Source organism: Tamandua tetradactyla, chromosome 24, assembly GCF_023851605.1.
Source record: "Tamandua tetradactyla isolate mTamTet1 chromosome 24, mTamTet1.pri, whole genome shotgun sequence".
Taxonomy (NCBI): Eukaryota; Metazoa; Chordata; class Mammalia; order Pilosa; family Myrmecophagidae; genus Tamandua; species Tamandua tetradactyla.
The window spans coordinates 52904557-52919046 of NC_135350.1; the positions used below are offsets into that span (position 1 = coordinate 52904557).

Sequence of the window (14490 nt, forward strand, 5' to 3'; positions counted from 1 at the left end):
ACATTTTTAGGCAAGCATGACAGTCGAAGGATTTAGGAAAACGCAGTAGTTCTTTTGTTTGTTTTCAGTGCCTTGCACATAATATTCAATAAAGATGCATTATTTTTTAAGATGCGTTTTTAACTAAATGAGTTTTCAGGAGAAAAAAAGTGGTGACTTGTCTGCCTGATGCATTCAAATGACCAATTCCTGAGACACTGGGCTTTCAAAGACAGAAGGAGTTTATTACTAGGTGCTAAGCAGGAGATCAGACAGGCCGAAAAATCTGTCTCCCTGAACTGCAGTAATTCTAATAGTTTTTATAGTATCAAAAGATGGGCAGGTTTTAGGATAATGAGCAGTTATTTTATGATCTAATTATTGAGCATGTACAGAGTGATTGCCTGTGTGGTCACAGAATGTAGGTAAGAAAATGATGTCCTTGATATGATGATGAGTGTGATTTATTAATGCAATGTTATTGAAATATATTCATATACCCTACCAGCCATCCAAAGTATACAATGGCTTACAATATCATTGTATAGTTTAGTTGTCCATTCATCACCATGATTAATTTTAGGGCATTTTTCATTACTCCATAAAAATAAATAAAAAGAAAAATGAAAGCCCAAAATGCCCATACCCCTTTACCCTACCCTTTTATTTTTACGTTTAATTCATACACTATACAATCCATTCTAAGTGTACAATCAGTGGATCTTGGTACACCTAGTTTTGCATTCACCACCACAGTTAATAGAGAACATTCTCATTTATTCTGAAGAAAAAAAAACTGTACCCCATATATCCCCCTATTATTGACCTTTAGCATTGTTATAGTACCTTTGTTAAAACTAATGAAAGATTATTACAATGTTTTTGTTAACTGTATACCTTAGCTTACATTAATTATGTTTCTTTCATATACCACCCTATTATTAGCACCTTATAATAGGGATGTACATTTGTTCTAGTTTTGTATAAATAAATGAATTGTAATATTTATACAATTAACCATCATCATTGTCTACTTTAGGTTTTGTTAATTTTTATAGTTCCAGTTTTCATTGTTTCGCTTTCCTTCTGGATACATACATGACTTGAGCCATCCTCTTTCAACCTTACTCATACATAGCTTTGTTAATTATAGTTACAGTATTGTGCTACCATCACACAGTATTGTGGTATCCATTTCCAAACCTTTACAATCAACCTTTTTGAGCATTCTGTACTTCTTAATTGTCAATTGCCCAATTATTGCCTTTTTTCTATTTCCTGGTAACCTATACTTTCAAATTTATATCTCAGAGTTTGCTCATTATAGTTAGTTCATGTTAGTCAGACCATACAATTGCTGTCCATTTGTTTCTGGCTTATGTCGCTCAGCATAATGTCCTCAAGGTTCACTCACCTCTCTGCATGCCTGACGACTTCATTCCTTTCTGTGGCCGGATGATATTCCATCGTATGTGTACACCTCAGCTCTCCCTTCTGCTCATCAGCTGCTGGACCCTTGCACCGCCTCCATCCATTGGCAGTCGTGAATAATGTCAAGTGGGCATGATTTTAAGTATTATAATGAGGTAGAGGTCACTTACAGGTTAAAGTTTAAGCTACTGTGCATGTCAGACAGGTCCATTTTTGTTAGATCCAGTGGGGGTGGTTAGTGCTGGGCTGACTCAAGGCTCTTCATTAATAAACATTAGGGGCTGTCTTTAGTGATCATAATACTAAAGTTGAAAAACAGGATAAAGGGGTACAAAAAAAGGTTTTTACAATCACAAGATAAAGGCTATATAATCATGCAATCATTATCAGAGATCAAAGCAGCTGGATTACAGTTTACAGATTTCAGGTATTCACCTCTGTGTACTCTAATATACCAGAAAATAAAAAGTCTATAAAATGACTCATTAATCATAGTCATCCCCTAAGTCCCAACTTTTCAGTTATATTTTTATGTAGCCTTTATGTCTCTAATTTTAGTGGTTGCTTCCTAACCCAACATACACATTACCAAAATTTCCTGTTTCACATTTCTATCATTTCCAATTTCATGCTAATTCCTTGTTGTTTAACCTAAAGTGGATTATAGATAAAGCTGGCAGACAGAATCACGACTAAAGATTTGTGCAACTTTTTTTCTCTTTTACTGTTAAACATTTTCTTGGTTGCCTATATTTGAGCAGTCTCACGAGAGTGTTTTAATTCCGTTTTTTCTTCAGATGAAGCTCTGGAGCCCTCTCCTCCCAGCCTGAACATGGTAGATCACAGTCACCATTTACTGAGCACTGTAACTGTGCCTTGAGATAAACTTCCTGCTAAAATCTCATTTAATCCTTATAGTAATGTGTAAAGTGATATTTTCTTCACTTTAAAGATGAGGAAATACACACACAGAGAGTGAGTGACCATACATTTTTATGGGGACATGCCAGTGGGAAAATCCCTTTTCACGTTCATTTTTGCCTTTCCATTCTCAGGACCTATCCACACCATCCTGGTAGTCTCCTAACGCCAGTCTCCCTCTTTGCCAAACTCTCCTTCACACTTGGGCCAGCATAATCTTCTAAAACATTTCTTTCATTGGTCACTTAATAATAGGCAGCATGCAACAATGTTAGGAGCACAGACTTGGCATGAGTCTGGAATTCCATCCTCTGCCATTGAAAGTAACCTTAGGCATTTTCCTAACTTCTTTGAACTTCGCTTTCCTGAAGAGTAAAATGGGAAGATGATTTTCATAACTTTCTCTTGTAGATTATTGAGAGGCTCAGACAAATTAAAGAAGTGAGGTAGTGCCTGGCTCTTGGTAATATGCACTGAATTTTATTTTCATCATACTGTTCTGCAGCTCAGAATCTTTTCATGACTTCTTGTGTGCATCTGATAAAACCTAGACTTCAGTGATCCCAACCTACCTTTCCAAACAAATCTCCCTGGTCCCTAAAAACCCATAGCCAATCACATACCTAATATACTACTGTCCCACCTCTGTAACTTTAATTGTCTCATTCTGTCACCCATCATCTCTTTGGTTAAGCACTGAGCTCCAGGAGAGATGGATGCATAACAGGCAGAGAGGAAAGGCTCACTCTGGCTAGCCAGCCAGAATGGCTGAATCAAGCCTGGCTGTCCATGAGACATCTATCCCCATGGTGTTCTCAGCTTGCCAAATTTTCGCTTATTCTTCCTGGCTCACTCTAAGCACCACTTTCCCCCATCTCAGTTCATAGAATCCATTTTCTGACATTGTAGAGTCTGTTGTGTACTATACTCATTTGCCATGTACTGACTATTTATATTGTTGATCATCTTTCATGTATATATCAATGTTCGCCTAAGTAGAGGGCATGCTTCTGGAATGCAGAAACTATCTGTGTGGTTGGTATTTCCTACAATGTCAGGTATATACATAGTGTTTTGATGATTTGCATGCATATTTCTGTACTTTGTAAGGAAACCATTGGTATAGCATGATATTTTGGTTTGTTAAAGCTGCCAGAGTGCAATATACCAGAAATGGAATGGCTTTTAAAAGGGAATGTATTTAAGTTAAAAGTTTACAGTTCTAAGACCATAAAATGTCCAAACTAAGGCATCCAGAAAAATATACCTTGACTGAAGAAAGGCTGATGTCTGTCACATAGGAAGGCATATAGCTGGCGTTTGCTAGTCTATGTTCCCAGCTCCATTGTTTCCAGCTTCTGATACCAATGGTTTCTTCTCTAAGCAACTGTGGGCCTTCAGTTAGCTCCTCCTGGACACAGCTGTGGGTTCTGGCTTGCTTAGCATCTCATGGGAAGGCACATGGTGATGTCTGCTGGGCTCTGCATCTGTCTAAGCGTCTATTCTCTAAAACAACTGTTTTCCAAGTGTCTGCATCTGATGTTTCTCCAAAATGTTTCCCCTTTTAAAGAACTCCAGTAAACTAATCAGGTTCAACTTGAATTGACATCTCCATCTAATCAAAAAGCCATACTCATAATTAAGCACCCTCACATCTCCATGGACAATCTAAAGTCATGCCCACAATTGGGTGGGTCACATCTCCATGGAAACAATCCAATCAAAGGTTTCCACCCTAAACAGTAAATCTGCCTCCATAAGATTGGATCAGGATTAAAACATGGCTGTTCTGGGGTATAATAGTTTCAAACTGGCACACCTGGCTTAAATAGTTATTAGGAAAACCGGTCATGGGGGGACAAATATTTTTCTTTTCACACGAAAGAGGAACAGGCTACGTTTAGCTCTTTAGGTTGCTGCATTACTCATAAGATATGCCGAAACTGATAGGTGCTAGATCTGTGTTTCTGTGATTCTGATGAAGTTACTGCTTACTCCGTGTCTGAATGTGACCAAATGGCAAGTGAACGATCTGCTTTTCCTCTTCTGGGTACATTTTAAAGACCCTCCTTGGAGTTGTAGTGATAGAGCTGCTGTTACAAGGCCTGGCACTGTGGCTTTGCATTTCTTCTGTGGTCTGCTATTTATTTGATCACCACCTACCAGGTTCTTTTTTTTTATCAGCTTTGTGTTAAAGCTTTCTATACTATTTTATTTCCTCTTTTTTTCTTTTAATATTTTTATTGTAAAAATTTAACATACAAACGAATATTCTTGACATGGAAACCTTCCATACATGGTGTACATCGGTGGCTCACAATATCATCACATAGTTGTATATTCAACACCATGATCATTTTTTGAACATTTGCATCACTCAAGCAAAAGAAATAAAAAAGAAAAAGCTCATACATACCTCTGTACTAGTTTTAGTTGATTCAACAAATATTCCTTTATGAACTCCATTGTCCTAGGTACTGTAGGGGTATCATAGGAGGAAAACCCTCCTTTTTTTCTTTGATCAGCCCCTTTTGTTTTGAGAAACCTAATATGTTGTTGGCATCTTCAGTAGCTGCACCTTCATTTTCACTTTAGTTGTGTTTTCCTGAGGAGACATCCTGATTGCCCCCAGGTTTGTATTTGTGAAGCTCTCAGTGGTTTATCAGAGCTTGGGAAAGCTCTTCTTATCAACCTGTACACAAACTAGCATTCGCAGATCTTTAAATTGCTAATTTCATCTGTTTTATGTTGATACCTGTAACTTCAGTTTTTTGTGGGTATATTTTGACCACTGTTTTGCTAAGAGCTTCCTGTGTAATTGCTGTGGGGCTCAAAGGAAGGGATTATTAATCTAGTTGAAGGCATATTCAAAGAATTCATGGAGGAGGGGGAAATTATTGCCTTGCCCTTTTCTGGAAATTTATGAATAAGAAAAAGAGGCCCTTATTTTAATGAAATTAGACAACTTTGTAAACGTCCATGGGCCTTTAAAATCCTCTAGAAGACCTCCAACTTTTCAAGAAGACAAATAAAATCATTATTATTTACATGTTAGACCCTCATAATTAATGTATTCATTTTAAGTAGGCTAAATTCATGTTGTGGAGTTGTTTTTAGGTGCTGTGCATACTTTTTAGTGGAGAGACTCCTTGTATAACCAAAATGGGTAGTATATTTATGCCCATTTTATTAAAATGCTGCATCAGAGGTAGGATGGTAGAGTAGAGAAAAGCTGCCCTGGGTTGCAGACTGACTCTGACCTTGAGTAGCTGTCTGGATTTGGATTTGGATTTGATTAAGCCTCTTACCGTTAGCCTTACCAACGTGGAGGGCAGTCCCACTTCTAGTGTTACGTTACTCACTGAATGTGACACCGTCTGGTCCTTACCCACCAACCCCCGCCCACCTGCACTCTGCAGCATAGCCTGGAGTCCTGTTTAGGAGATGAGGTAGAAAACAGCAAAATTCTTAAACAGCTGGGTGATGAAGGACATGCCTGCTCTCGCCTGAGATGGCTGATCGAGCTGCTCAGTACGCGGGGATGAGGGCAGGTGGAACAGACTAACCCCAGGGGAGAGTCATGAGCTGGTGGTGGAAGGAAAGGGGCTTCATGATAAATCTTTAAAGTTTCCATCTCATTCATGAGATCTCAGTTCAGCCACTTAGTACCGATAGTAATGACTAAGGATGTTTCGATAATCTGTCGTTTGGTTAGAAATCTGATAATCGATGTTCTGAATTAATGCCAAACCACAAAGAATCCTTTGTTCTATAAAACGGCCAGCTGGTGGGTATGATTTTACTTCCAGTTCTCCAAATGGCTAGCTTTGCTTTGACTCTGCTTTTATTTATTCCAGGGCCACTTCTTTTTTTCTTGCAGATATATTGATATTTTTTAAGTTCCCTTGCAACATTGCTTCTGTTAAATCGGAGGCCTGGACTAATAAAGGTTGGCATCCTATTGTATGCTGTATCACTGTACATTTTAGCATGTAGCTTCTAACACGTGCTGAAGCTGGTCCCTTTGTGTATTATCACCCAAAGGCGCACTGCCAGCAGAGAGAGGGGTCATTTCAGGGCTCTGTATCACTTGCTATCTAGTTCTTATTCTTTCACTAGTAGCCTCACGCTGTCTGTGCCAGTAGACCCCATTTTCCTCCTTTGATTTTCTTTTTTAAAATTTTTTCAACATTTTTTTTTCTGTTCATTGTAAAAATTTGTGAAAATACAAAATCTTACCAGTGAGAAATAAAAATTATCTAGACTCGTCCACTCAGAACTAAATCACTGTTTATATTTTGACTTGTTTATTCTCAGTTTGCATTTTTATCTTTCTTATGTATATCAGTCATTTTGGGGGATTGTGGTCTTTTATTCTTTTTTTTATTAGAGAAGTTGTAGGTTTATCAAAAAGTCATGCATAAAATCGAGTTTTCTGTATGTCAAGAAAATTTGTATGTTTGTTCTTTACACTAAAAATATTTAAAAAAGAATAGAATTCTCATAGCTATCCTTATTATGAACACCTTGCATTAATGTGGTATATGTCTTACCACTGATGAAATAACATTATTATAATTGTACTCGTAACTGCAGTGTGTGGTTTACATTATGGTTCAATGTGTTATACAGTCATATGGTTGTTTTCTCTAATTTTTTATTCTAGTAACATATATTCAACCTAAAATTTCCCTTTTGAGCACATTCAAATCTATAATTCAGTGCTGTTAACTACAGTCACAATGTGTGCGACCATTACCACCATCCATTACTAAAATTTCCCCATCACCCCAAGGAGAAACTCTGTACAATTTAAGCATTAACTTCCCATTCTCTCTCCCACTCCAGCCCCTGGTAACGTATATTCTAGTTTCTAACTCTATGAATTTGCTTATTCTAATTATTTCATATCAATGACATCATACAATATTTGTCAGTTTGTGCCTGGCTTATTTCACTCAAAGTGATGTCCTCAGGGTTCATCCGTGTTGCCTCATATATCAGAACTTCATTCTTTTTACAACTGAATAATATTCCTTGGTGTGTACCTACTGCATTTTGTTTATTTATTCATCTGTTGACGGACACTTGGGTTGCTTCCATCTTTTGGTAATTGTGAATAATGCTGCTGTGAACATTGGTGTGTAAATATCTGTTCAAGCCCTGCTTTCAGTTCTTTTGGGTATATACTTAGAAGTGGGAGTACCAGGTCATATGGTAGCTATAGGTTTAACTTTTTGAGAAACTGCCAAACTGTCTTCCTCAGTGGTTGCACCATTTTACAGTCCCACCGACAATGTACTAAGGTTCTATTTCTCCACATTCACACCAGCACTTACTTTCCATTTTAAAAATAATATCCATTCTAGTGGGTGTGGAATGGTATCTCATGATTTTGATTTGCATTTCCCTAATGGCTAATATTGAGCATCTTTTCATGTGCTTATTGGCCACTGGTATGTTTACTTTGCAGAAAAATCTATTCAGTTTTTGCTCATTTTTTAAGTGGCTTGTCTTTTGGTTGTTGATTGTAGGAGTTCTTTGTATATTCCAGATATTAAACCCTTATCAGATATATGGTGTTTTAGTTTCCTGGTTGCTAAAACAAGTACCATACAATTGGATTGCTGGTGTATAGAAGAACCAGAGATTTTTGTGTATTGATCTTGTACTCCATCACTTTGCTGAAATAATTTATTAACTCAGTACCTTTCTTTTTTTAATTATTTATTTTTATTGATAAAAATTATATATTCACATACCATGTAATTATCCAAAATATGCAATCAGTGGTTCACAATATATATCGTCATATAGCTGTACATTTATCATCAACTTTTTTTGTGTGAAAAATAACAAATATACAGAAAAGACATAAATTTCAAAGTACATCACAGCACTTAGTTGTAGAACAGATTTCAGAGTTTCATATGGGGTACAATTCCACAACTTTAGTTTTTTACTTCCAGCTGCTCTGAGTTACTGTGGAATAGAAGACATATCAATGTAATGATTCTGCAGTTGTATTCGTTTGTTAAACCCTGTCTTCTCTGTAAAAACTCCACCATCATCTTTGATCTTTTTCTCACTTTTTAGGGGTATTTGGGTTATGCCCATTCTAACTTTCTCATGTTGGAAGGGCCTGTCTATAATACGGGATATCTGTACCTTTCTTGAAGATACTTTGGGATTTTCTATATATAAGATCATATAATCTGCAAATAAGGATATTACACTTCTTCCTTTCAATTTGATTACCTTTTACTTCTTGCTAGTTGTTCTGGCTAGCACTTCCATACATGTTGAAAAGCAGTGGTGAAAGCAGGCATTCTTGTCTTGTTCATGATTTTAGGGGAAAAGCTTTTAGTCTTTCACTGTTGAGTATGATATAAGCTATAGGTTTTCATATGTGTCCTTTATCATATTGAAGAAGCTCCCTTCTATTCTTAGTTTTGTGAGTGTTTTTCATCAAGAAAGGGTGCTAGATTTTGTCAGATGCTTTTTCTGCATCAATTGAGGTGATCACATGATAATCACGGGGTATTATATTGATTGATTTTCTTATGATGAACCACCCTTAAATACCTTGGATAACTCCCACTTGATCATGGTATATAATCCTTTTCTGTGCAGTTGAATTTGGTTTGCTAATATTTTGTTGATGATTTTTTTTTCCCTTAGAAGAGATTTTTTTATTAATGAAAAAAAATTAACTAACGCAACATTTAGAAATCATTCCATTCTACATATGCGATCAGTAATTCTTAATATCATCACATAGATGTATGATCATCATTTCTTAGTACATTTGCATTGATTTAGAAAAAGAAATAGCAAGACAACAGAAAAAGAAATAAAATGATAATATAGAGAAAAAAATAAAAATAAAAAATACAAAAAATATAAAAACAAACAAACAAACAAAAAATATAGCTCAGATGCAGCTTCATTCAGTGTTCTAATATAATTACATTACAATTAGGTGGTATTGTGCTGTCCATTTTTGAGTTTTCGTATCTAGTCCTGTTGCACAGTCTGTATCCCTTCAGCTCCAATTACCCATTACCTTACCCTATTTCTAACTACTGATGGTCTCTGTTACCAATGACATATTCCAAGTTCATTCTCTAATGTCAGTTCACATCAGTGGGACCATACAGTATTTGTCTTTTAGTTTTTGGCTAGTCTCACTCAGCATAATGTTCTCTAGGTCCATCCATGTTATTACATGTTTCATAAGTTTATTCTGTCTTAAAGCTGCATAATATTCCATCGTATGTATATACCACAGTTGTTGATGATTTTTGCATCTATATTCATGGGAGGTATTGGTCTGTAATTTTCTTTTCTTGTGATATCTGTATTTGGCTTTGATACTAGAATGATGCTGGCCTCATTGAATGAATTAGGAAATATTCCCTTCTTATCATTTTTTCAGAAGAGTTTGAGAAGAACTGGTCTTGATTCTTTTTTGAGTGTTTGGTAAAATTTACCAGTGAAACCATCTTGCCCTGGGCACTTCAATCATTTTACTATAAAAATGCAAGGGTTTTCCCCATTAACAGCTTGAGGACCATTAGGGCTGTTAGGTATTAAGTTTCTGCATATTAACCTTGGGCACTGTATTAGTTAAGCTTCTGTTGCAATGCCAAATAACAAAAACCTCCAGATATCAGTGGCTTATAACAGTAACATTCATTTCATCCTCACGGATCTGAAGATTGGCTGTAGTTTGTCTGCGCTCAGATGGCTCAGGTAACTGATAAGCTTCATCTGTCCATATGTTTTCATTTTAGAACATAGGCTAAAGGATCAACAGCTACCTGGGGCACGCTCTTCTCATAGCAGAGGGTAGCAGCTCCAAGATGGACAGTGGAAACTTGTGACGTGTAAGGCCTCAACTCCAAATCAGCACATTGCCATTCTCCCTACATTTCATTGGCCAAAGCAAGTCACTTGCCCAAGTCCAAAATTAGTGGGGCTGGAAAAGTAGTCCTCCATAGGGGAGCCATGGCAAGGGGAAGGGCAGGGGAGTGAAGGAAGAATTGTGGGCACAGAATACCATCTATCACAGACGCTTACCCTCAGGATCAGCTTCTTCACTTTTTAAAGATAGACATCATGATTTATGGTTTTGATGGGGAGTAAAGGAGAAAATGTATGTAAAATCCCTCGTGGTAGGAATGGATGTGGGTCTACTTGAAGTGGAAGGACCAAAACTGACCTTCTCAGGCCTGTCACCCTGTCCTCTCTTACCCAAGCAAGCTGGGAATGTAGGGTGCTTCTCGGAATGGCCCAACTTCTACAGCAACTATACACTACTGTCACTGGAGTCTTCAAAAATAACAAAGCCAATGGCTGTGGGTACTCAACCTATGGCCCTGGTTTTGGTAACACCCGTGAGCTGTGCCTCTTGCATCCTTCCTTTACAGCGTACATTTATTGATGAAATTCTGTGGCCTCATAGAGCTTGGGAGGGAGGCAGTGGCTGGGGCTAGGAGAGCAGCCTCCTCTATTTGACACAAACTGTCTAATATTTTAGTAAATCTGTTTTGTTTTTCTCTCCTAGAATATTGTGTTAAAAAATGGTACTGAGACCTTTGACTCTTGGGAGAAGCCCCCTCTGCCTGTGTACACCCAGTTCTACTTCTTCAATGTCACCAATCCAGAGGAGATCCTTGAGGGGGAGATCCCTCAGGTAACAGAAGTGGGGCCATACACCTACAGGTGAGTCCTGGATGCCTCCTTGCTGTGATTGACAGTGGAATGACCCCACTGTGGCTGAGCCCTTGTCCCTTCTGACTAGTACCACCCAGCACTGGAGAGTCCAGATCTTGTTAGAGCCTATCTGAAATGCTGCTATTTGGCACAAATGTGTAATATACCTCAACAGAAAATAGCTTTGAGGGTGATGCTGAGTCTTAGCTTGTTATGTTTAGAAATGCAGCTGCTTCCCCCAGAGCTGGCAGAGTGTGACTACTAAGTCATGAAGAGCTCCTCTCCAGCTGTGACCATTTTATGGTTGCCCCTTGATTTCCTTTGGTGACTTTTGCACTTCCCTCCCCCAACTTCCCTCCCCAGCATAGCAGTTTTAGGCTCGTTTCCAGAATTATTTGGTGGTCTGTAAAGAATTTCTTGTTGCTGCTGAGCCCCATTCTGGAGATGTCCCCCCCCCCCCGCCATTTTTTTTGTAATCTCTTATCCACTCCTTTTCCTCTCCCTTCTGGGTATGTGAGATAGCCAAATTACAGGGTTGGTTAGATTCTTTGTTAATGATCCCCACTTCCAAACCTGGAGTTGGGGAGATTTCTTATAGTCATTTTTTAAAAGATTAGTAGAAGAAGCAGAGAGCAAGATCTTTCTTGAAAACTGCTAAATGGTAAATATGCCTCACAAATCTATTGTTGATTGCTCAATAGATAGTTGCTGACTAAACCACTTATTATGAGTCAGTGCTATTCTCAGTGTTAGGAAATAAGAGATAAAAATTTCAGTCCCTGCCTGGGTTTGTCAGTCTGACTCTGGAATCAGATGATCTGTTTTGAATGCTGCCTCCACCACTTTGTAGCTTTCCATTCCTTGGTTTCTACAAGATGGGGATAAACATAAGACTCCACCATGAGAATGTTATAAGGATTAAATGAGTCAGTATTTATAAAGTGCTCATGCTAGTGCCCAGCCCATAATAATGTTAATTAAATATTGCTATTATTATGTCATAGTGGATTATTTGTCTTAGTCTGTATAAATCAATATCCCAAATTGTAAAGATGAACCCTGTTGTTATATGATGGAATTTTTTAAAACCATGTGGGTCCTCATCTTTAAGTTTTTTTTTTTTTAATTAGATAAGTTGTGGGTTTATAGAACAATCATGGATAAATGTAGGCTCCCTGTATACCACCTATTATTAACACCTTGCTTTGGTGTGGTACATTTTTACAATTGATGAAACTGTATTTTTATAATTGTACTGTTAGCTATAATCCTTGGCTTAATTTAGGGTTCACTGTTTGTGTTTCATGGATTTTTTAAAAAACATTTTATTCTAGTAACATATATAAAATCTAAAATAACACATGCAAAATACAATTCAGTGCTGTTAATTCCATTAACAAATGTGGTAGCATCCATTATCAAAACTTTTCCATCTTCCCAAATAGAAACTCTGTATATTTTAAGCCTCAACTCCCTATTCCCTACCCTGACCCCTTCCCCTGGTAACCTGTGTTCTATTTCTGACTCTATGAGATAATTATTTATTTCATAATTATTCTAATTAATAATTATTCTAATTATTTCATATCAGTGACATCATATAATATTTATCCTTTTGTGTCTGGCTTATTTCATTCAACATGATGTCTTCAAGGTTCATCCAGGTTGTCACATGAGCCAGAACTTCATTTGTTTTTAATTCTGAATAATATTCCATTATATGTTGTTCTAGTTTGCTAGCTGCCAGAATGCAATATACCAGAAATAGAATGGCTTTTAAAAAGGGGAGTTTAATAAGTTGCTAGTTTACAGTTCTAAGGCCGAGAAAATGCCCCAGTTAAAACAAGTCTATAGAAATGTCCAATCTAAGGCATCCAGAGAAAGATACCTGGTTCAAGAAGGCTGATGAAGTTTAGGGTTTCTCTCTCAAGTGAGAAGTTACATGGCGAACACAGAGTTTCTCTCTCATCTGAAAAGGCACGTGGCAAACAGGCATCATCTGCTAGCTTTTTCTCCTGGCTTCCTGTTTCATGAAGCTCCCTGGAAGGCATTTTCCTTCTTCATCTCCAAAAGTCACTGACTGGTGGACTCTCTGCGTCTTGTGGCTATGTCATTCTCTGCTCTCTCAGAATCTCTCACTTTCTCCAAAATGTTTCCTCTTTTATCGGATTCCAGTAAACTAATCAAGACCTACCCGAATGGGTGGAGAAATGTCACCACCTAATCTAGTTTAACAACCACTGTTGATTGAGGCACTTCTCCAGGGAGATGATCTAATTACAGATTCAAACATACAGTACTAAATAGGGATTAGAAGAAATGGCTGGGATTAGGATTAAAACATGTCTTTTCTAGGGTACATACATCCTTTCAAACCAGCACATATCTATATACCTAATTTTGTTTATCTGTTCATCTGTTGATGGATGCTTGGGTTGCTTCCATTGTTTGCAGTTTGTGAATAATTCACTATGAACATCAATTTGCGGATATTGAGTCCCTGTTTAGATTCTTTGGGGTAGATACCTAGAAATGGAATTACCAGTAATTCCATGCTTAACTTTCTGAGGAACCACCATATTGCTTTCCACAGCAGTTGCACCATTTTACATTCCCAGCAGCAGTGAAAGAGTATACCTATTTCTTCACAACCCCTGCAACACTTGTAATTTCCTGTTGTTTTTTTTTTCAAGTAGTAGCCATTCTATTGGGTATAAAATGATATCTACTTGTGGTTTTGATTTATATTTCCCTAATGGCTACTGATGATGAATATCATTTCATGACCATCAAATGACTTTTTGGTCATTTGTTTATCTTCTTTGGAAAAATATCATTATAAGGCTCTTGCCCATTTTAAAATTGGATTGTCTTGTTTTTGTTGAGTTGAAAGATTTCTTAATATATTCAGAATATTAAACTCTTGTCAGTTATGTGTTTTCCCCCATTGTGTAGGTTATCATTTTATTTTCATGATAAAGTCCTTTGATGTGCAAAAGTTATAAATTCTGATGAAGCCCTTTTATCTCATTTTTCTATTGTTGTCTGTGCTTTGGGTATAAAGTCTAAGAAACTTAGCTAAGATCCTGAAGGTGCTTCCCTATATTTTTTTCTAGGAGTTTGATAGTTCTGGCTCTTATCTCAGGTTTTTGATCCATTTTGAGTTGATTTTTTGTATATGGCATGGGGTAGGGGTCTACCTTCATTATTTAGCAAATAGACAGTTTTCCCAGCACCATTTGTTGAAGAGCCTGTTCTTTTGTAATTGAGTGGTCTTTGCTACCTTGTCAAAAAATCAGGTGACCATAAATCTGTGGGTTGATTTCTGAGCTCTCAATTGGATTCCATTTGTCTATATGTCTGTTCTTGTGCCAATACCATGGTGTTCTTTTCCTTTAATGATTTTTATTGATATGTAATTATCCTAAGTATACAATCAGT

At 37.2% G+C, this 14490-nt stretch overlaps 1 protein-coding gene across 2 annotated transcripts in view; it reads left to right on the top strand.

Moving 5' to 3' along the window:
• SCARB2 (scavenger receptor class B member 2) overlaps positions 1–14490 on the top strand; it is an 82654-nt gene that overhangs the window by 19446 nt on the left and 48718 nt on the right. For both annotated transcript variants that reach the window (XM_077143119.1, XM_077143120.1), the window contains exon 2: positions 10901–11058. In XM_077143119.1, coding sequence (XP_076999234.1) covers positions 10901–11058 — 158 coding nt within the window. The remainder of the gene's footprint in view (positions 1–10900; positions 11059–14490) is intronic.